Below are 23,728 nucleotides of genomic sequence, written 5' to 3' on the forward strand. Positions count from 1 at the left end.
TATTGCAGCCACTCGGGATTTAGCTTTGGTTTTGGGTGCTCTGTGTGTGACCCCTTTGAACCACAGGAGGCTGCGGATCTGAGTTTCCTCTCCTACAATAACTACCTGCTCATGGCTTTGACCTCTGATATGCGTGTTGGGGACCTCCACGTTTAACACCCTTCCTGTACTCAGTTCGCCCTGTGTGATGTTGCGTCCAAAATGCGACCTTCACCCGAAAAGTCATGGCTATGTCCTACAGGTCTTAAGCTTTTTGTTGTTGTTGATATTTCCCTTTTCAACTCCTCCTTTTGCTTTTGCCCGTTCCAAGCTTTACGCATGTACATTGAGCGGACCGGGCATATCCAGTTCTGTGACTAGCTTTTTATCTGTTTTGCTAATCCAGCAGATTTTTGTCTGTTTTACTTATGAAGCTCGCGACTGGGTGCTCTCTAGGCAGAGCATCTCCCACTGGATTGCGGAGACTATCTCCCTGGCATATAGCAGCAAGGGACAAGGGTTACCTAGCAGTGTACCTGCCCACTCCACTGGGGTCTGGCAGAGTCTTGGCCGTTATTTAAAGGGTTGACTTTAGGGGAAATTTGTGTTGTGGCGGGTTGGGCTTCAGTGTGCTTACAGCTGGGACAGGGGAAGGTCACTAGGCAGCATGCAGTGTGCGCAATTCCCAGAATACCGCTTCTTGCGGGGTCAAGGTCTTGGAGGTCTGCAGTGGACCGTTTCATTTAGTATTCGCTGGGCTCAGCTTTGGGCTTGATTTCATTTCCCCATAGTAGTGTTGTACCAAGAGTACTAACTGAAAGGGAACGTAACATTATGACTATAGCTACTGTTCCCTGAAGCAGGGAAATAAGGTACAACACCAGTTTGGCCCCGCACCGTCTATTCCTGGGCTCGGTGAAGAGCAGTATTTAATTGAAGGAATAAATCTGAGCTTCACGTTTATCACCTGTGGAAGGCCGGGCTTCCAGCAAGGTGCTGATTTCATTGGCCTTGTCAGGCTTGATTTTAGTTTTTCAATCGAGTTTGTGGGGTGCGACTACACCATAGTCGTGTTGTACCTCGTTTCCCTCCTTTAGTGAATGGTAGTAATAATCATAATGTTATGTTTTGGCCCTCCTGAATACATTTTGTGAAGTTACTTGTGAGCTTCTGCGTTTGACCTACAAATCAAATCAAATCTCCCTGCTCACTGTGGCACCATCCCACATGCACTGGAGACCACACGATTGGTTAAAAATGACAAGGGGGCAGGAGCTAAGGGGGACAGGGCAGACATATCAGCATGCAGCTGTCATTCTGATGCCTTCTGGTTGTGTGGCTGTCTCTTCCCCTAAGGACCTGCCTGGCAGAGGTTGCGGGAGATCATGAGTGAGAAAGCTTAGCTCTTTTGGGACAAGAGCGGGGACAGACTGTGTACATTTGATGTGACTGAGCCTGGTGCATACTGAATTGGAAACAAAGTGAGCTTGTCAGCCAATCCTAAGGGTCAAACTGGGAAGTTTACAGATTTACAAGAGTTCAGTGCACGTTTTCTTTGACTCACGCTAAACGAGTTCAAGCCAAGGACCGGCTCAAGAGGGTTGAGAAGCAAGAGAAACCAGCCAGGGGAAAGGAAGGTGAAAGGCAGAGGCCATCAACTTCTAGAAGGCAAGACTGGGAGCTGTTAATGCAACATGATCCTGTGGGTCTTGCCCTAAAAATACCGCCAGGCAGGAGAACGTGCACAGACTGTATGTGCCTAATTTTCCCAATTGGACTTCCAAAGCCGTCACAATTTTTTTTTTTTGGCTTGGGCACTTTGAAGGTAATCTAATCCAATGTAATTAAGTTTATTTGCTTTAGAACTTTGATAGCATAAGTTACAGGGATATTCTTAGCAATACATGAGCCCATTCAAACCACTTTAAAAGTTAGTGTTACATTTGAAAGGCTAAACAATAGTTATAATAATCAAAATGATCAAGTCTAGATGGGAAACTTACTTTTAATCTTCTCTTGAATCTCTCTACGTCCACCATCTACAAGAAATTGAGAAAAAGCGTCCAGTAAACATTGGGACCCATTTTGAATACGCAACTAATGCTATTATAAGACGGCATCACTGTGACAATGAAAAAGGCAGAGGTGCAGATGACCCTGAAGAAGGGAGCAGATGAGCGGGTGCGCAACGTCCCTAGCCCCATCTTCCTGCCAAAGCGGGCCAAAGCCAATCCTAACCCCGATCAGACGGTCCCCGACTCGGGGGCCTCCGCGTTTCCCACCCAGACCCCTCCTGTGTTTGTACGCAAAATGAGGAACGCCGCTGTGGGTACTGGCTGCGACATCCGCCTGAAAGTGGCGGTGGCAGGAGACCCGCAGCCCTCGCTCTACTGGTACCACAATGATGACCTGCTGAATATGGATAATCAGGAATACGGGGGCCTCTGGATCAGGGACTGCAAGCCCAGTGACGCCGGCCTTTACACCTGCATTGCCAACAACCATCTTGGGGAGGTGCGGAGTAGCGCCGTGCTCGCCGTCCTGGACCTGGGGGAAGGTAATGTAGACAGGTCACTTATGCTATTGTTTTGTGTTAAAAGTCCTTGTCCTCTTATCAATGTGTTTTTCTACTCAGTTCTGGCACAATCAAGGATGTTTTGGGGCCATGAATTTGGCGTCCCCCCATACATGCCCCCAATTAATACTCCCAGGTGTTTCAAGCCATTCATACTTAAGTATTGATCCAAGAATATGTGAGCAAATAAGGTTTGAGATTATTTAGAAAAACTTAAGCCGTTTACATTATCTCCACATTGTCATGACATGACAGTTTACCTATTGAATCTCTCAATGCTCAAAGCTTGTGGAAAGTTGAAGGGTTCACATAAATAGCATAATGAATCATTTAATTTAACCAGTCATAATGCGTGATTTGATTTGTAGCTATGTTTGTGCAGAGCTAAAGAGGGATTAATAGTGAAGACCAACAAAGACACAGTGGCAATGTGATAATGGACAACTTGTCCAACAGGCTGTACATTTGTAATGGTGGATCATAGGGAAGAGTTGGGTAACACTTGACATACATCCTGCAAGTATAATGTATTATGATGTAGTTATAATGCATTTTATGACTATATGCCCCCCTTATAATGTTGTGTTATCATTTATGATGATCCTGACTAACCAGCCATTTTGAGTCTGTTGAAATGAGGAAAGCATTGTGTCATATATGCTTACAACACATCATAAAGAATTATAAATTCATGCTTCAAGTTAAGTGTTACCAACAGTTTTATAGAGGTTAGAGTGCTTTATCCTCCTGGGTTACCTTGTTTTGTCCTGATGACTGAATCCTGAGGCCTGTTTTGTGGCTGCAGGAGTGATAGGATATCCAAAATCACTGCATAGAAGTATGGCAGCCTATATATATGACATGTTGCTTTAGGGTTGTGTTTGTAAACTGCATCAGGTTAATAAAGTAATAGTCTAATAAGTCTTAAACTTCCATAATCTCAAATAGAATTATGTAATATAATGTATTATAGCATGGCTCTGTCTTGTTTGGTGTTCTTGGGTCCTGGATCAGCAGGATGTTCGAGATTGACCAAATTGGATATCCTGAGGAAGTCGGGAAAAGCCTTCAAAACTGTCCACTAGGGGCAAGTTAGGCTTGGGTTTTGCTAGGGTGTTGTGGACTAGGGTGGTAGATGTGTGACTCTGGATTAGAAGGTTGTGTATTCAATCCCATTTGTGGACAGTTTTTTATTTATTTTAACCCTATCCCAAACCATCACACTTACCTTAACCATTTTGAATGAGTTCCTAAATTTAACCCTTAATTTAGAAATTTGACGTTTGGAGATATGGAACGATACAACTACATCTCAGACAGAGTTCAGAGTACCTCCCCATACTGTTTTATTTACTTTTCTGCTCTTTTGCCCACCAGCATTTCTACTTGCACATCACCATCTGCTCATCTATCACTCCAGTGTAATTTTGCTAAATTGTAATTACTTTTCTACTATGGGCTATTTATTGCCTTACCTCCTTATGCCATTTGCACACACTGTATATAGACTTTCTTTTTTTTCTATTGTACGCTTGTTTATTCCATGTGTAACTCTGTGTTGTTGTTTGTGTCGCACTGCTTTGCTTTATCTTGGCCAGGTCGCAGTTGTAAATGAGAACTTGTTCTCATCTAGCCTACCTGGTTAAATAAGGTGAAATTAAATACAAATATTTAAAAAACAGAGCAGCAGAAGCAACAAAAACCCTTTGGAATTTGACGTTTGGAGCAAGTTCGAAATTTGACATTTAAAGAAAATGGATGAATGTCTAATTCTGCAGTGAGACTGTGAGAGCTTATTTCCTGCATATCTTTCCACATTTTCAGGATAAACTTTATCATGTTAGCGTTTCAGTCTAATTTTACATTTCCAGGCTACCTGGATGTATGTTTAATCTACGATATTATAAACATACAGTGGCAGTGTGATTGAATCTAGCTCTCAGTCTTACATAGAGCCTTACATACGGATATGCATGTGTGTACAATCATTTGTAGGGTATGTGCTCATTATTAAATCAGTGACACCCTTTAGTTGTATGAAAATCAGCTATATGACTGATAGACCAAAGATTCAATGCATCCAGGAATCAGCACGCAATGATCACACTACTGAGCCAAGCTGAGCTGAGCCAAACCAAGCTGTATTGGGCTGACCTAGTTACGCATCCACCATAGTTGCTGGAACCGTGTTGAAAAGCAAAGTGTGAAAATATCAGAGCAAACACAGTTTTGTTCAGGTCTGGATGATAGTATGAAAAGGGTAATAGATGCTGTTTGGAAATACGTAAATATGCCTGTCTTTTGGCCATGTTTGTCTTGTAGGATGGGTTGACTGGTCTTGATCATCAGATGTAATACCAGGTATTCAGTGGTATACAGATCTAGTGTTTTTACCCTGGCTAAAGCCTGCTCCCAATCAGAGGAATTACTGTTTCAAACATGCCTAAGATCTCCTGTTCGCACTGCAGCTTCTTTCATTGCTGGCGTCGGGTAAATTTTTTTAAGGCAGTAACTTTTACAGTACAAGTTGTTTGTGTGGAACAAGCATTCAATAAAATTGGATTATACTGCAGCTTATACTCTTGTGATATTATTATGCAACACTTGAGAGTTTCTTATTTTCGTACAGCAATTACAGTATGTGATTCAAATATCACCTGTATGGTATACACATTTTAGGACACCCTCAGCTTCAACAGCCTCCTCTGTCTTTACTGCTACAATGTGCTTTTCAATCAAATGGGTGTAAACAAATGATTTCTTGCTCTTTAACTCTTGAAACTGTCCTCACTTGAAACTCTGTGTTTCAGTCCTCAGCCCTGACTGTGCCTAGTCAACAGCTGTCCTATCAGTCATTGGTAGTGCCTTACCCCTCTGCCTCTCTCTCTCCCTTCTCTCTCACTATCCCCTTCCCCCTCATAGATGACCATCTCTGCACCGCATGTTATTTATACCCATGGAATGTGCCAGGCCTCAGATTTGTGTAATGTTAATAGGCCACAGTGTCTCCAATTACACTGGAAGACATCACAGCTAATAATAGACCCACCCCCCTGGAAGAGGTTTTCAGAGGTCTCTATTATCAAAACTAAAATCTGAATGACCAGGGAATGAGACACATTTTATTTCAAACCCACACATCCTCTCAAAACATGTTGATACTATATTCTGAAGATGCCCACTCAGTACAGTATATATCCGTGGTCAGCCTATAGGCCCCAGGAGTATGATTTTAGCTAAACTGGCTTATTGGTGGGAGTTAGGACGGTTACCTGGCCAGTACCACACAAATACAAGGCCTTTTAACACTTGGCTCAGACAGAGGTCGGCTTCGCCTCGTGCCTACCCAGCTAGCAATGAGGAATCGGCCTATCCTAACCCCTGTTCAACCTCTCTTCCGTATCGTCTGAGATCCCTAAAGACTGGAAAGCTGCCGCGGTCGTCCACCTCTTCATAGGGGGAGACACTCTAGACCCAAACCGTCTACAGACCTATATCTATCCTACCCTGCCTCTCCCATCGTACCTTCTCCGCTATGCAATCTGGTTTCCGAGCTCGTCATGGGTGCACCTCAGCCACGCTCAAGGTCCTAAACGATATCATAACCGCCATCGATACAAGACAATACTGTGCAGCAGTCTTCATCGACCTGGCCAAGGCTTTCAACTCTGTCAATCACCACATTCTTATTTGCAGACTCAACAGCCTTGTTTCTCAAATGACTGCCTCGCTTGGTTCACCAACTACTTCTCAGATAGAGTTCAGTGTGTCAAATCGGAGGGCCTGTTGTCCGGACCTCTGGCAGTCTCTATGGGGGTGCCACAGGGTTCAATTCTCGGGCCAACTCTTTTCTCTGTATACATCAATGATGTCGCTCTTGCTGCTGGTGATTCTCTGATCCACCTCTACGCCGACGACACCATTCTGTATGCTTCGGGCCCTTCTTTGGACACTGTGTTAACAAACCTGCAGACGAGCTTCAATGCCATACAACTCTCCTTCCGTGGCCTCCAATTGCTCTTAAATGCAAGTAAAACTAAATGCATGCTCTTCAAACGATCGCTGCCCGCACCCGCCCGCCCGACTAGCATCACTACTCTGGACGGTTCTGACTTATGGTCAGACTGTAAACCTTCCAGACTCACATTAACCTCTTGATATTCCCAAACCCGCATGTGGTAGCGTAATCGCATCACCGGGGGCAAACTACCTGCCCTCCAGGACACCTACACCACCCGATGTCACAGGAAGGCCATAAAGATCATCAAGGACAAGAACCACCCGAGCCACTGCCTGTTCACCCCGCTATCATCCAGAAGGCGAGGTCAGTACAGGTGCATCAAAGCTGGGACCGAGAGACTGAAAAACAGCTTCTATCTCAAGGCCATCAGACTGTTAAACAGCCACCACTAACATTGAGTGGCTGCTGCCAACACACTGACTCAACTCCAGCCACTTTAATAATGGGAATTGATGGGAATTGATGTAAAATATATCACTAGCCACTTTAAACAATGCTACTTAATATAATGTTTACACACCCTACATTATTTATCTCATATGTATACATATATACTGTACTCTATATCATCTTCTGCATCTTTATGTAATACATGTATCACTAGCCACTTTAAACTATGCCACTTTGTTTACATACTCATCTCAGATGTATATACGGTACTCGATACCATCTACTGCATCTTGCCTATGCCGCTCTGTACCATCACTCATTCATATATCTGTATGTACATATTCTTTATCCCTTTACACTTGTGTGTATAAGGTAGTAGTTTTGGAATTGTTAGCTAGATTACTCGTTGGTTATTACTGCATTGTCGGAACTAGAAGCACAATCATTTCGTTACACTCGCATTGACATCTGCTAACCATGTGTATGTGACATGTGATTTGATTTGATTTGAAACATCGCCTGACAATAATTAGCATAACACAACGGACATAAATATCCCTAGAAAATATATTGAGACACAGCTTAGCCTTTTGTTAATCACCCTGTCATTACACAAGCATTTGTGTAAGTTTATCATAGCCTAGCATAGCATTATGCCTTGCTAGCAGCAAGCAACCTTGTCACGGAAATCAGAAAAGCAATCAAATTAAATCGTTTACCTTTGATGAACTTCGAATGTTTTCACTCACGAGACTCCCAGGTCGATAGCCAAAGTTCGTTTTTTCCCAAAATATTATTTTTGTAGGCGAAACAGCTCCGTTTGTTCTTCACGTTTGGCTGAGAAATCGCCCGGAAATTGCGGTCACCACAATGCTGAAAAATATTCCAAATTAGCTCCATAATATCGACAGAAACATGGCAAACGTTGTTTAGAATCCATCCTCAAGGTGTTTTTCTAATATCTATTCGATAATATATCCGTCGGGACAATTAGTTTTTCGGTAGGACCGATTGGAGTAATGGCTACCTCTGTATTTTACGCGAGAATCTCTCTCGGAGCCACCATGTGACCACTTACTCAATGTGGCCGCATAGGGCTATTCTTCAACAGAAATGCGAAAAACTATGTCACAATGCTGTAGACACCTTGGGGAATACGTAGAAAGTGTAAGCTCGTTGATGGTACATTCACAGCCAAATTAGGGAGTCATTGGAACGCAGCGCTTTCAAAACCTGGGGCACTTCCGTATTGGGTTTTCTCAGGCTTTCGCCTGCAACATCAGTTCTGTTATACTCACAGACAATATCTTTACAGTTTTGGAAACGTTAGAGTGTTTTCCATCGAAAGCTGTCAATTATATTCTAGCATCTTTTCCTGACAAAATATCCCGTTTAAAACGGAAACGTTTTTTTTTCCAAAAATGAAAATACTGCCCCCTAGCACCAACAGGCATCTCCAATTCAAAACTAAATCTAGAATCGGCTTACTATTTCGCAACAAAGCATCCTTCACTCATGCCGCCAAACATACCCTTGTAAAACCTACTATTCTGCCGATCCTTGACTTCGGCAATGTCATTTACAAAATAGCCTCCAACACTCTACTCAGCAAATTGGATGCAGTCTATCACAGTGCCATCCATTTTGTCCAAAGCCCCATATACTACCCACCACTATGACCTGTATGCTCTCGTTGGCTGGCCCTCGCTTCATATTCGTCGCCAAACCCACTGGCTCCAGGTCATCTATAAGTCTTTGCTAGGTAAAGCCCCGCTTTATCTCAGCTCACTGGTCACCATAGCAACACCCACCCATAGCACGTGCTCCAGCACGTATAATTCACTGGTCACCCCCAAAGCCATCTCTTTCTTTAGCCGCCTCCTTCCAGTTCTCTGCTGCCAATGACTGGAACGAATTGCAAAAATCACTGAAGCTGGAGTCTTATATCTCCTTCACTAACTGTAAGCATCAGCTGTAAGAGCAGCTTACTGATCATTGCACCTGTACATAGGCCATCTGTAATTAGCCCACCCAACTACCTCATTCCCATATTGTAATAAATTTTTTGCTCCTTTGCACCCCATTATCTCTACTTGCACATTCATCTTCTGCACATCTATCACTCCAGTGTTTAATTGCTAAATTTTAATTATTTTGCCACTATGGCCTATTTATTGCCTTACCTCCCTAATCTTACTACATTTGCACACACTGTGTATAGACTTTTCTATTGTGTTATTGACTGTACGTTTGTTTATCCCATGTGTAACTCTGTGTTGTTTGTGTTGCACTGTTTTGCTTTATCTTGGCCAGGTCGCAGTTGTAAATAAGAACTTGTTCTCAACATGCCTACCTGGTTAAATAAATGGGAAATATATATATATATTTTTTTCATTTTTGTTTTTCAGCCTACTTTGCCGGAATCTTACCAGAATCCCCCCCAGAAGTGGCCAGATTTAAATTTAAATAAATGTATCCAAAATTACACGATTTTGAAATATTACTATTATACTGTACATACAAATTAAACCCATCCACAAAAAAAGATTTCTTGATCACAGAAACAATGAGAAAAATATTGAAAAATAAATAAATAATGAAATGCTAATTAGATAAAGCAGCCCGTGTAATCATCTGCCAGAGTGTAGCCCCAATTGGCCCGAGCCCCAAGTAATATATTTGGGCCAGATAAACCTCACCGGAATCGGCCCGAGCCGCATCTAATATGTTTGGGCCAGATATCTCACACCGGAATCGGCCCGAGCTCAATCCCTGCATCCTAGCCATAAGTAATACTGCCGAAGGTGGCCCAGACTCGGGCCACATGACGTCGGCCAGTCTGACTCTCAGCTGAGTGCCCCAACTCTCAGCCCGGAATAGGCCCAGATCCACTGTGCTAGCTGTGTAGTGATCGCAGGCATTCTGAATGGGTGGCAATGACAATTTAGTCGAAATAATTAGTAGGAAAACTCTTCACCATCGTTATGATGTCATCAGATCGACTTTAGATATGACAATGATGTGGCTTTGTGAGGCAGAGGTTGGCTTTTAGCTATGATAGCGCTAAACGGTCTTGGATATATTCTAGCTCTACACGGACTCAGATAATAGGCTAGCTATCTCTTCACATTCATGGATATCCAAGCAGTGAGAGGAGCAGTAGACACGACACATACCCGCTTTTAAACTGTGTGGCTGTAGTGGAAAGCCAGCTAGCGAGCTGAACCGTGTGCTACTACATTCATTTCTAGCTAGCTATTATAGCTAATCTGGTGCCCTTCATTAAATCTTAGCTACCTAGCTCCTGTAACATTATACTATATCTCAACTAAATCTGACAGCACCATAATGACACAGGGTATCATTGCCTTCTTCTTATTTTGAAATGTCCAGCCACTATAGTGCACTTACACAATCATGGTTCAATCACAGTAAAGCTGTGAAACCCATGACTAGGTGCTCTAATCACTTTTTTTTAAAACCGGCCTTATCGCTCTTTGTATAACTAAACATTTGAAGAAGTGGATAGATTGTCTCCCTCTCTCAACAACAACAAAAAAATAAATACACTCTGGGCAATATGCATTTTGGAAATTGTAGTGAGTGCACCATTCACTCATTTAGATCATTGGATGTTAAAGTGATAAGGAATGGAAGGAAGCCATCTTAGACTATTTGGACAGAATCACTCAAAGGATCACTCTGTGTGTGTAAGTCTGCCTCATATGATATCCCAGATCATCAGTATTATTTTTGCTGTGAAAAAGCACAACAGCCTTTTCTGTTCACCTTTTTTTATCTTGGCTCTTGATTCTCGTTTCAGTGTGCAGCAAGAGTTCAGTTGACTGTAAATAGTAGATACATGTTTTGTATTACAAACACAACAACGAGGACTGAAGTGTTGAATAACAAACCTGCATCTGTAGCTGAACTGCAATTCCCATGTTTCTATTGAGATAGCTCCTGACTACACAGGGTGACCATGGCATGGCATGGCAGTCTGTCTGTCTGAGCTGACCACAAATTGCATCGCGGGTTAAATAAAGCCTCCACGTCAGGGCAACACTCGTGCACATTGGACAACTCTTGATCCCATCCATTTCAGGACTACTGCAATTGCCAGGGATCTCCTCACACAATTCACAGAGACGATTCTCTCTCCTACAGTGTATCTCAACTTGCCAAAAGTGTGACAAAGATGTTTGCATCAGTACAGCAAGTCCTACTTGGCGATTCTAATTAATTTTGTATTTAAATGTATAAATGTATCTCTTTCGTCACATATATGCCTACTTTACATGCCTTCTATCAGTCTCTTTAAATAAGTACCACACTGGAAATTGCATCAAGGACCATATTGGAAGTAAGTTATCCACTGAACAAAAATGTTCACAAAATTATAAGTTGAATCAAATCAAAATACCTGGAAAGTATAAAGATAAAGATACCATAAAGATAGTTCAAATCGCAAACATGTTGTTTCACAATGTTTGAAAAAGCTGATGCTTTGAAGGCTAAAATCAAAGATCACTTCAGCATTTTAAATTCTGTGTGTAATTCCATTTTGAATGGAAATCTAACAACAGTGCTCTTGTTACTACTGAATAAAAAGGTGCTCATGCTTCAAAAAACAAGTTGAAAATAGTCCACATCATGCAGATAGTCAAATTCAGTGAGTAAAGCCAGGAATGAACAAAAAAACAAAAAAACAGACAGTGGGACAGAGTTACCAAGTATTTGCACCTGTTAGTTACAAGTAAAAGAAACAAAGCTAAACCATTTAAACTTGACTTTACTTGAAAGCCGTATTCCTTCTCTTTACCCTCATTTGACCTTTTCGTTCCATCGTGTATGTTTCATGGAAAAAGCAAATGCACATTTAGCACCAGTGCAAATGCTTAGTAAATCTGATCCAGCGACTTAATTCGTATGGTTTTTATCATTGTTCTTTATTATTTGTTATTTGGAGTAGAGTTGGTCAGAGACAGTTGTTTTTTTTTTTTTGGAAGTGTCATGGTTTTTTTAGACCAGAGGACATGACATGAGGCAGAATGGCAGTGGCATCAGAAACCCGACAGTGCAAGGGGTGAGCGTGGGGGATTTCCAACCCATTGCTCGGATTCCACTGAACATATGAACAGGGGACAGTGAGAGCAGCAGCAGAGGGAAAGATGGGTGACAACAAGATCGGTCTTAGAAAAGAGGTTCACAATTGCAAAGTGTAAGCAATGGTTGGAGAGAAAGGGAGAGTAGGGTAATGGACATTATAATAAACATTTTGTCATCTAACCAATTCTCCCATATTCAGCAGCTCAATATGGTTCTTCCTCACAAAGAATGGTCAGGATTTGAGATATGTGTTCATACACAAGTTATAAGGAAGCAATTGCATTGGACACCCTTGCTCTAGGTCAGTGGTACTCGTTGTGCTGCCCCCAGGCCACAAGCGGCCCGCGAGCCCTTCATTTGTGGCTCGCAGTGATTTTCCTATTTTCCATTCATAATACATAACAACGATACAATTTCAATTCAATGTGTTTAATGCAGACCTGAATCATTTCATTGAATATATCGATTGTTCCCTGGATGGCAGACAGATGGCAGTATAGTGCAGCTGTTAAACAGGAAGGTCATAATGGAACGTTTGCGGAAATAGAACGCAACTGCTCAGCTACAGCAACCGACACATATCAGTTTGCTACTAACTAATATTTGCAGTCTGGTCGACATGGATCGATTTATTGTAAAAATTTAACGTAAATCTATTGACAATGAAAATGAGGGGGGGCAAGCTGGAGAACAACGTGACAGCTATGAACAAACAACCACCGGAGGACCAGGAAATGGCGGAGGGAAAATGCAGCTAGCTAACGTAGCTAACCTAGCTAACGTGGCTCCGGTGGCTAAGAGAAGGATATGGTAGTTTCAAGAAGAACACAGAAAGAGAAATGAACAGACAGGTATTTTTTTGTACTGCATAATGGGACTAGCTCACTTTGTCTTATTTGCCAGAAGGCAGTCAATTGTTTAAAACAAGCAAAGTTAGAGCGACATTTCCAGTCACACCATGCCCACTTTGACAAAACATATCAAAGCAACCTCAGAAACAACAAAATAGTGCACCTCAAAGGGCAACTGTCACGCCTGCTCCCGCTCCCCCTCTCTGGCGCTCGTTGGGTCACCAGGCAACCCATCATTACACACACCTGTCACCATCGTTATGTGCATCAGCGCTTTATTGGACTCACCTAGACTCCTTCACTTTGTTGATTGCCCCTCTATTGGTCTGTTCCTCAGCTTGATCCCTGTGTCAGCATTAATGTAATTTTGTTTCCCCTGTCCAGACGCTGTCCGTGTTTTGTTTCATGTCCGTTATTTATTGAATGTTCACTCCCTGTACTTGCTTCTCGTCTCCCAGCTTCTGTTCTTACAACAACAACAAATTATGGACAGATCTAGCACAGTTGCAGAGAAAACAACAGAGGCAACATATGAAATTGCTTAGATACTCGAGAGAAACAAGAAGGCCTTCACAGACGTGGAGATTGTCAAATAATGTTTTTTGGCCTCAGCCAAAATATTGTATGCTGATTTCACAAAAAAGGAAGCTATTGTAAGCTAATTAGGGACTGCCACTCCCAGACTCGACCATAACAAGACGGATAGAAGACATTGGCAAGGACATCGGTAGGCAACTGATTACTGACACATCCATGGCGCTGTGTTTTAGTATTGCGCTTGACGAAAGCACTGATGTAAGTGATATTGCCACATTATGTGTTTGGGTCCGTTTCCCTCAAAACGAGTGGTTCAGAGAGGAACCTTTGTTTCCTGCCCCTTCAGGGACAAGGAGAGGTTAATCTGAAAGCCCTTGTTACATTTTTGATGATAATAATATTGACTGGTCAAATTTAGCATCTGTGTGCACTGAACATGTGAGGGACGGAGAAGGGACTCATAGACCTGATGAGAAAGAGAGTATATTCCCGAATTTGTTACGTTCCATTGTATCATTCATCAGGAAGCACTTGTGGTTAAACTCAGACTGTGACTTACAGAATGTGATGCAGCAAGTCGTGCGCGTGATGAACATTATTATTGCGAGGGCACTGAATCACCGGCAATGCCAGACAGAATACAGCGACTATTTCACAATGAGGTGCGATGGCCGTGAATTTGTTGCAAGCAAGGGGAGAGAAGAGCCAGAGCTGGATGATCCACAGTGGATATTAAAGCTGTTTTTTTTAACTGACATCACCTGCCACCTGAACACGGTGAATCTCCAGCTCCAAAGGAAAGCTAAAACTCTGGGCAAAATGCTGCGTGTGTGTGGTCACAGCATTTCAAAATAAAATCACCACACTGCTCATACCTGTCAGACAGTTTGATAATTTCCCAAAACTCAGAGCAGTCACCACATACAACCCAGACATACTGCAACATTTTAGCTATGATGCATTTGTACGTGTGTTGGAAGAGTTGAAGTTTGAGTCAAGATTCAAGGATATCATGGAGTACAAGGAGTTTTCAACTTCATTGAGAACCCCTTTCATGTGCCAGTGTCATCTCTGACCCCAGTCATCACAGCCCTCTGTCCTGACCGTGCTGGAATAGAGTGAGATAATGGGGCTGCAGGCAAATGACACATTGCAAGGTGAGCTAAGGTTTTACCTATTTCTGGAGCCTTGTGTCAGTCAGAGTATCCACTTCTGAAACAATGTGTGCAAAAGGTGATATAATTCTTTGTCAGCACTTATTCATGTGAAGCAACATTTTTAACAATGAACATTGTGAGAAAAAAAACTGAGAAACAGACTGACCAATGCACACCGGGCTTTCCTCACAAGTAGCAACAACAGACTATACATTTAGAATGAATTCAGTCAAGGAGCAGAAGGGACATTTTCGCTCATCCAGCTACTGAGGTAACCGTTAACATGGGTCTTACACGTGATAGCATATTTGATGTGTGTATGTATATATTTGTGATGTGCTGTACGTCAAGTCAATTGCATGTGCTCTATCGCTCTGAAGTTGCTCTCAATTTGTACGTCAAGTCAATTGCATGTGCTCTATCGCTCTGAAGTTGCTCTCAATTGATAATATTGGGGGGAAAAGTAAACAAATTAAAGATCTGTGCGGCCCTCTGAATTGATTGTCTCAACCCAAAGTGGCCCCCTTACAAAAAATAGTGAGTAACACTGCTCTAGGTTATGTATCAGATCTAACTAATCTGGGGCAAATTCTATGGATGGACTTGAGAAACGTACAAGTTAATTACTTTGTACTGAGGCGTACAGCAGGTCAGCCACCAGGGGGAGACTCGTCGAGGCCTGGTAACAGATGGAGTATACATCACGAAGCGATGGCTCCATCTGCTGGACGTGCCAGGTCTCGACGGGCTCTCCAGCCAGGACTAATTGGGGCTGATTGGGAGCTGGTGAGTAATCAAGGGCGGATTGCTCACCAGCTGTGCAAGGCTCATAAAGCTGCCAGAAGGGCAGCACACAGGAGGAATGGGGGAAGGAAGGACTCCCATGGTATTGTTGGTACGGTTGCAGAGGTAAGAAGAGGGAGTTCGGTTTTGTGCCCGACAGGATACAGCCAGACCCGGAATACCAGAAGAAGGCATCCCTGAGAGGGCGTCGTAGGGGAGACCTATCCTTTTCTTTTTGATCTATTATTTAAATAAACACCATTGAAACTGAGCTAATCCTTCTCTGTCCAGTCTGATATGGGTAAACGTCTTGACCAAACTCCCTGGTCTGCCACAGTACATTTTACACCTCTACTCAGTGGTGATTTTTAGCATGTAAATCTTGGTTGACCCACATTCATTTTGTGGAATGTATGCCAGCAAAGCCACTACACAACAGAACACAACACTAAACAATACATTAATTGCACTATAACGGTGACAAACGGTGCCCACAAACTGTTAGGGCGTGCAGTACATAAAGCAGTCCCAACAATAGTCCCAACACCTTACCACTGCTACACCTGGCTATTGGCGGAGCCTTGTCTGGTAGCGAAATAGTTCATTCAGCCTCATTTACTGCCTTTAAAAAACAAAATCTGTAGATGCTCATCAAACAGACTATCAGTAACTGTCACGCCCTGGTCTAAGTATTTTGTGTTTTTCTTCATGTATTGGGTCAGGCCAGGGTGTGGCATCGGGTTTTTTGTATTGTGGTGTGTTTTGTCCTGGGGTTCTGGTGTGTATGTATTGGGATTGTAGCTAGTGGGGTTATCTAGCAAAGTCTATGGCTGTCTGGAGTGGTTCTCAATCAGAGGCAGGTGTTTATCGTTGTCTCTGATTGGGAACCATATTTAGGCAGCCATATTCTTTGAGTTTGTCGTGGGTGATTGTCCTGAGTGTCTTGATGTCCTTGTTTGATGTTAGTTGACACAAGTATAGGCTGTTTTCGGTTTTCGTTTCGTTTATTGTTTTGTAGTGTTCGTGTTTAGTCGTGTTTACGTTTGTTTAAATAAACATGGATCGCAATCGACACGCTGCAGTTTGGTCCGACTCTCCTTCACTATATGAAAGCCGTTACAGTAACATGTCAACAGCATGTCTGTTGACTTGCATCATGTCACTGATAGTCTGTTGATGGTCCTCTGTGGCTCAGTTGGTGAACCATAGCGCTTGAAACATCAGAATCATGATTCCAGCAGGGACCACCCATGTGAAAAATCTATGTACGCATGACTTGGATAAAAGTGTCTGCTAAATTGCATATTATCGTTTGCTGTTGAGCTACAGATGGACTATCCGAACTAAATGTTGACTCTTTTTCCACTTATTGTCAGTTTGCAAATAACACATTTTCCATTGTTGTTACATGTTTGTTCACCTTGACACTTGTTTGAGCTTGCCTCTTCCTTGAGAGTTTCCTCTCCTTAGTAGGAACACACTCAATGTCTTTTGGGCATATTTGTGTGCTGTAGCATGGCACTATTCTCAGTGAGCTTAGCCAGCGCAATATATTGATTCACAGAGTTTTGGAGAGAAATTGGGATCTTAAGCAAGGACATGTTTGCAGTCATGCAGCGCTAGCCTAGTATGTTATTGTCACTTCAAATATCCATGCCTGACAAACATTTTTATAAGGGTGTTTGATGTTTGGTATAGTTTTATCTGCTCAAATTGTGGATTTATTGTTTGTAAACCAGAATGGAGAGTCACTGTAGCCTACATATCTAACCCTTACAAAAGAAAACATACAAACAAATCACATGTGAAAAATGTCACATGTAAAAACAATGTGTTGAAATTTTCCCGCCTGTGATATTTCACATGTACATTTTTCGGACCTTCCCTTGGTCATATTCTCGCGGGGCAGAAATCTCAGAGACCAATTGGTAAACTCTGATTTACCACCCCAAGATATTCCTGAACAACGTCTATTTGCGCCCCTACTGGATGGAAATTACAAATGTAATGGCTGTGCTCAATGCAATGGCACTTATAAATGTAGATCCTTCAAACACCCACAAACAGGGAAATCGATCCCAATAAAAGGTGTTATTACGTGCTCCACTAAGGCAGTTATTTATCTTATAACTTGTCCTTGTGGTAAAAATGATGTGGGTAAAACAAAGCGCAAATTAAAAATACGTATCTCAGAGCTTCATAGCACCATTAGGTGTAAAAACTTTACTTATCCAGTTGCGGCCCACTTCTTGGAGGCAGGCCACTCGATTTCGTCTCTGCGTTATATTGGCATCGAACATGTCACCCTCCCTAGGAGAGGGGGTGACCTTGATAATTTATTGTTAAAACAAGAGGCTGCCTGGATCTTTAATTTAAAGACCCTTGCGCCCTTCGGTCTCAACGTAGACTTTGATCTGAAGCCATTCTTGTGATTATTGTGACTTTGCCATTGTAATTGTTTGTAAACTTGTATAGTCAAATTAATCTATGATCGTATGCTATCCATTTGTTTGTATGCTGTTCTTTGTATGACATTTTAATGTTTGATTATTAACCAATGATATTAGGCCACTCCTGGCCATGATTACAGACACCTGTGTCTTTTGACACTATATAAACGAGTCATCCCGCAGTGTTTGTGATTATACCCTGATGAAGAAAGCTTGGCTGTCGAAACATTGGTATTACATTTTTGCATCTGAGCTCCTAGAGTGTGAGTCTTTTATTTTCACATGTACGTTTTTCACCTGTTTTTCCCATGTGAATTTTTTTCTCCCAATTTTCACATTTATTTCACCACTTCCAGCTACGTCTGGGGACCAACCATGACCGAACCTGCTTAGCTTCAGAGACTAACTAGCAGGGTGCTATGTTTCTGGAATGAAACTTGCAGCTGGAAAAAAGGAAAATAAGGCAGTGAAAGCAAAGGCCAGCGTAACAACCAAAGATAGGGAAAATTGCAGGAAAGAGGGAGGCGTTTTATTTAATCGCATGGTAATTGTTTTTAAATCACTGAACTATATTTTTGCAACCATTTACAATTCATTTGTTCTCCCATTTAAAAACAATTTCCTTGCAAATGTTTTGTTATCAATACTTCTGGGTTTATGTTTGCTGTCATTATCATTATTTTTGTTTGCAATACTAAGAATCTGGTTCTCAACTTCAGAGGTTTTGCTTGATATTAATGGCACAAAAGTAACTCACTCACTAGAGTATTGCACCATATAATAGCACTATTCCTCTATTAAAGGTATTTAAAGCGGCAATCCTTAATTGAAACATGAACAAAGTGTTCTCTCCTCCACAGTTTCAGTAAAAAGCAGAAGGATTGGGCTGGAGAAATGCAGCCATTCTCAAATCCATAGATTACGCTATGGATGCAAGGACTGACCATCCATAATATCAATATTATAGTTTTAACCATGTTTTTAGTGGTTGTTTACATTGAGTTTGCTTATATTTTGGGTTCTGATGGGGTACAACAGTTGAACTAAGCTCATGGTGTATTTATACTTATATATTCTTCAAGAATCAATAAGTACGTAACATTAATTTACAAGTCAAACAAATGGATGTAGCAACTAAGGCTTGCCCTTTTAATTAACAGGCAGTGACTATACTGCAGAACTGGAGTAAGTCGCCATTTGATCGTGATTCATTAACCTGCACCCCCCCCCAAAAAACAAAATAACGGTTGTAATTGCAAGTTCACGTGAAAAACAATCACACGTGTGGAGTTTTCTTACATGTGAAACTGCATGTCCGATTTGAATATGTGAAACAGCAAAAATATATTATTCTCATCACGTGAAAAGGTGAACTCTTTGAACATGTAAACTCTAAATGTAATACTTGTGGAAATATGTTTTCGCGGATGAAATTTGAGCTCAACATTAGTTGAAAACAGCAATTTCACATGTGAAAATGCGATTTCACATGTGAGAATGCGATTTCACATGTGAATCTGCAAATTTGACGTGTTTTCTTTGTAAGGGAAAATATAGCCCTCAGCTTGTTTGATGTCACATTCAGTTGTTCATTAGGGATGCAGAGTAGTGAGGAGGGTCCTGACTAGAATCCTCTCTTCAATGCTTATCTTTTCTCTACTTGCACACAACATTGCCTTATTAAGCCAACCCAGAACTGTTATCTAGACAGAGACTTGGGGAAGAAAAAAAGAAAACACAGGGAAAGAAAAGTCGACCTACGCTTCTTCACGGCACTATTTTCAGGGGACGCTGATTCACACCCACTGCTGCCTCTCTGCCTCTCCTTTCTCGCTCTCCCTGCGGTGAGAGACACGCATGGGGGGAATGCGCCCGCTGTCTCTGGCTACTGTTGTGAGACGCAGATTATTCTTTCTGAAAAGCTAATAGTATTTGATGCTCTTCTGCTTGTCGACACAACAATCTGTGCTTTACAGTGGCATTCCTTTACTGATCCACATTGACTCTCAGGAGGATCAGGGAGTGATAATGATAATCGTTGTAATGATTATGCAATAAACCCTGGTGCCTTGATGCCTATGTTTCTCTGCACAGCACGTTGGAAAATGCAATTGTTGAATAACAGATTCCATTTTTTTGGAGCTCAGTTCTTGCAAGTTGATTCTCGGGGTACGATAAAAAATCAGTATCTTAGTGAAGAGGATCTCCTTTTTCTGCACACATTATAATACTCAGACCCAACCAGAAAAAAATTGTCAACCAAAGACCCAAGGCAGGCATGAAGAAAACCAGGTCAAAGAAATTCCTCCAGGTGAGTTCAAACTGTTCTGAAAGAATCTGACATAGTGATTTCGCTCTGCGCATTGCCATTTTTAGTCGAATAAAAATGGCATTTGTATGTTGTCATGTAGGTTAATGTCATATCGCAGCATGCTAATTGATGAGTAGGACTTGATCTACACACTAATTCATGATTATATATGATTGCATGATTTACAATGATTTATCTAAATGTGTTAGTGATGAGCATTATACTCTTACCAATGCCTTCGAAAAGTATTCAGACCAGTTGACTTTTTCCACATTTTGTTATGTTACAGCCTTATTTCTAAAATGGATGATATATATAATAATAACGAAGCAAAACAAAAAAATGTTGTTGTAATTTTAGCAAATGTATTACAAATAAAAAACAGAAATAACTTATTTACACAAGTATTCAGAACCTTAGGTATGAGACTCGAAATTGAGCTCGGGTGCATCTTGTTTCCATTGATCCTCCTTGAGATGTTTCTACAACTGGTATGTATGAAAGGCACATATCAGTCTATATAACGTCCCACAGTTGACAGTGCATGTCAGAGCGAAAATCAAGCCATGAGATCAAAGGAATTGTCCGTAGAGCTCCGAGACAGGATTGTGTCGAGGCACAGATCTGGAGAAGGTGCCTTTGTCAGGGAGGTGACCAAGAACCTGATGGTCACTTTGACAGAGCTCCAGAGTTCCTCTGTGGAGATGGGAGAACTTTCCAGAAGGACAACCATCTATGCAGCACTCCACCGATCAGGCCTTTCTGTTATGGGTGGCCAGACGGAAGCCACTCCTCAATAAAAGGCACATGACAGCCCACTTGGAGATTGTCAAAATGCACCTAAAGACTCTCAGACCATGAGAAATAAGATTATCTGGTCTGATGTAACCAAGAATGAACTCTTTGGCCTGAATGCCAAGCATCACGTCTGGAGGAAACCTGGCACCATCCCTATGGTGAAGCATGGTGGTGGCAGCATCATGCTGTGGGAATGTTTTTCAGCGCCAGGGACTGGTAGAAGGACTGGGAGAGGCAAAGATGAACAAAGTACAGAAAGATCCTGGATGAAAACCTGCTCTAGAGCCCTCAGGACCTCAGAGTGGGGCGAAGGTGAAGATAGATGTGCAGCAACGCTCCCCATCTAAACTGACAGAGCCTGAGAGGATCTGCGTTGAAGAAAAGGAGCAACTCACCAAATACAGGTGTGCCATGCGTGTAGCTTTATACCCAAGAAGACTCGATGCTGTAATAGCTGCCAAAGTTGCAAAGAACTTCGAAAAGGGTCTGAATACTTATGTCAATATGATATATATATATATATATATATATATATATTTGCTTTGTCCTTATGGAGTATTGTGTGTCGATTTAAGAGTCTATTTTTGTTGCCTTTTCAGAATAAGGCTGTAAAAAAAAAGTGGAAAAAGTCAAGGGCTCTGAATACTTTTTGAAGGCTGTAGGCAGTAGGCAATACATTTCTAGGTTCAGATGCCATGGAGATGATAAGAGGTTGTCAGTTTGATCCACTTGCAGGGATTATTATTCTCACAATATGGCAATGTTCTTATTCACAGATGACCTATTTTTTTTTCAGAAAGATCAGCAGCCATCTGGAATTAGCAATCCTGGATAATTGTATATGCCCCCCCCCCACCACCCACCCCCACCCCAGGACAAAAATTATGACCATGCTTGCACTTTAACTAGCATATATGAATTATCTGAGAAAAGGTTGCATCCTGAAAGACTTGTCTACGTGACAACCATTGTCATATTTACCAGCCTGTCAGCTAATGACACTTAAGAAATAAACATATCTTATGCCATATTATTTATGCCCCAGGCTATTGTATCACATGACCCAGGGCTGGCTCTTGCCTTTAAGCAAGATTTTTATTGGAGGGCAGCCACCTCAATGCAAAACATTTTGGTGCCCCCCCTTGAGGGCAGAGATAAAAATGTTAGTTTATAATGTCATTTCCTGCAATTCCGCACATTTTGCCATTGAGCCCAGAGAATGTTCAGCAGTTTTATAGAAAATGTAATGCAATTTAACTAATTTTGCCATGGGGCAGAGAGAAATCTCTGACCTACAGTACATTTTTAGATTGGTAGTTAGTCTAGCCAGCTATCTAAACGTGTAGTAATCATAGCCAAATACTGACCGGACACGCAGGACACATGCCCAGGGGCCCTGACCTCCAGGGTGCCCCCATTGACTTTGTTAGTCATTCTCACTCAGATATGATATTAACATGACATACAGTTAAAGCCCTGACCTCACTCCTATAGAACATTTTTTGGCAGAATTGAAAAAGCTTGTGCAAGCAAGGAGGCCCACAAACCTGTCTCAGGAATGGGCCAAAATTCACCCAACTAATTTGGCAAATTGTCAACAAATTGAATGACTGACATAACAAGAGAAACTGCTGATGCACAAACAAATTTCGAAACTGCACCTCGTATTCTACTATTCTCAATACTAAGTTGAGAGTTCCTAAATTTATATTTTAGGGTCTACCCCCTAGTGGCCAGGGGCCCTACCCGGCCGCTTATGTCGCTTATGCCTGGAGCTGGCCCCGATATGACCATTGTTTACTTTCCACAATTTCAGGAATTTATTATTTTCTTTCATAAGTTCTCTATCTAATACATGCTAGATAAGAATGAAGAGGGTGGATAATGTAACCTATTGATCAGGTACTATAGCAGCCTAAACTTCAACTTCAGAGAAGGTTGTTTTATAGCCCTTCTCTCTCATGACTTGTTGTGTGTGAGGACTAAAATGACCAGTCAAGTATGTTGGCCCTATGTTGGCAGGTCACTCTGTATGTCTGTAATTTTGGAAAATGTAACAGGAGCCCTTAGCTGCGCTTCTCGCTTCTGGAAGCATGTTCCAGAGTGTCCCGGGACAGCAGAGTGGTCATGATAGCTCTGCGTCATTAAAGCCTGCTGGCACTGTCGTCATATCCCCCAGACTTTCTATTCAACAGCTGTAGGCTACAATCCCTGCCGACCTCTCTAAAAAGGTCCCCTTAGGCATCCTGGGAGAAAACATATTACTCTCCACTCGCTCGCTCACTCACTTACTAATCTCTCACATGTTGCATCATACAGCACCAAAAATGCATATGAGCAAAGGAAATGATATTATCCCTCTTAGTATATAATTATAACAGCAAAACATTTACTGTATTATATTTATGCATTCTAATACTGTTTAACATGGCATTAAATCACTTTTTGTTTCTCCTTTCAGAAAACTGGCAACTCAAAGCAGCCATTTGGATCATCCACTCATGGTGTGTTCGGAGTTAGCAATAACAGGTTACTAGAACACATTACCTATGGAAGCTACAGGTAACTGCCAAAATAATGGAAACACTTGATTAAATGAGGGATACAAAGTATATTGAAATCGGATGCTTCCGCACAGGTGTGATTCCTGAGAGATTTAAGCAATTAACATCCCATCATGCTTAGGGTGAAGTATAAAAATGCTGGGCAGGCCATTATTTTGGCTATGCCCCCATAGGATGACAATGCCCCCTTCAACAGGGCATGA

The 23,728-nt window shown here is 41.8% G+C and overlaps 1 protein-coding gene across 1 annotated transcript in view; it reads left to right on the forward strand.

Annotated features, from left to right (window-relative positions):
• The first annotated feature begins 1,307 nt into the window (after positions 1-1,307).
• spegb (striated muscle enriched protein kinase b) overlaps positions 1,308-23,728 on the forward strand; it is a 128,370-nt gene continuing 105,949 nt past the window's right edge. The window contains exon 1 of the mRNA XM_021596902.2: positions 1,308-2,536. Coding sequence (XP_021452577.2) covers positions 2,110-2,536 — 427 coding nt within the window. The 5' untranslated portion in view covers positions 1,308-2,109. The remainder of the gene's footprint in view (positions 2,537-23,728) is intronic.

Source organism: Oncorhynchus mykiss, chromosome 3, assembly GCF_013265735.2.
Source record: "Oncorhynchus mykiss isolate Arlee chromosome 3, USDA_OmykA_1.1, whole genome shotgun sequence".
In the NCBI taxonomy this organism is placed as follows: domain Eukaryota; kingdom Metazoa; phylum Chordata; class Actinopteri; order Salmoniformes; family Salmonidae; genus Oncorhynchus; species Oncorhynchus mykiss.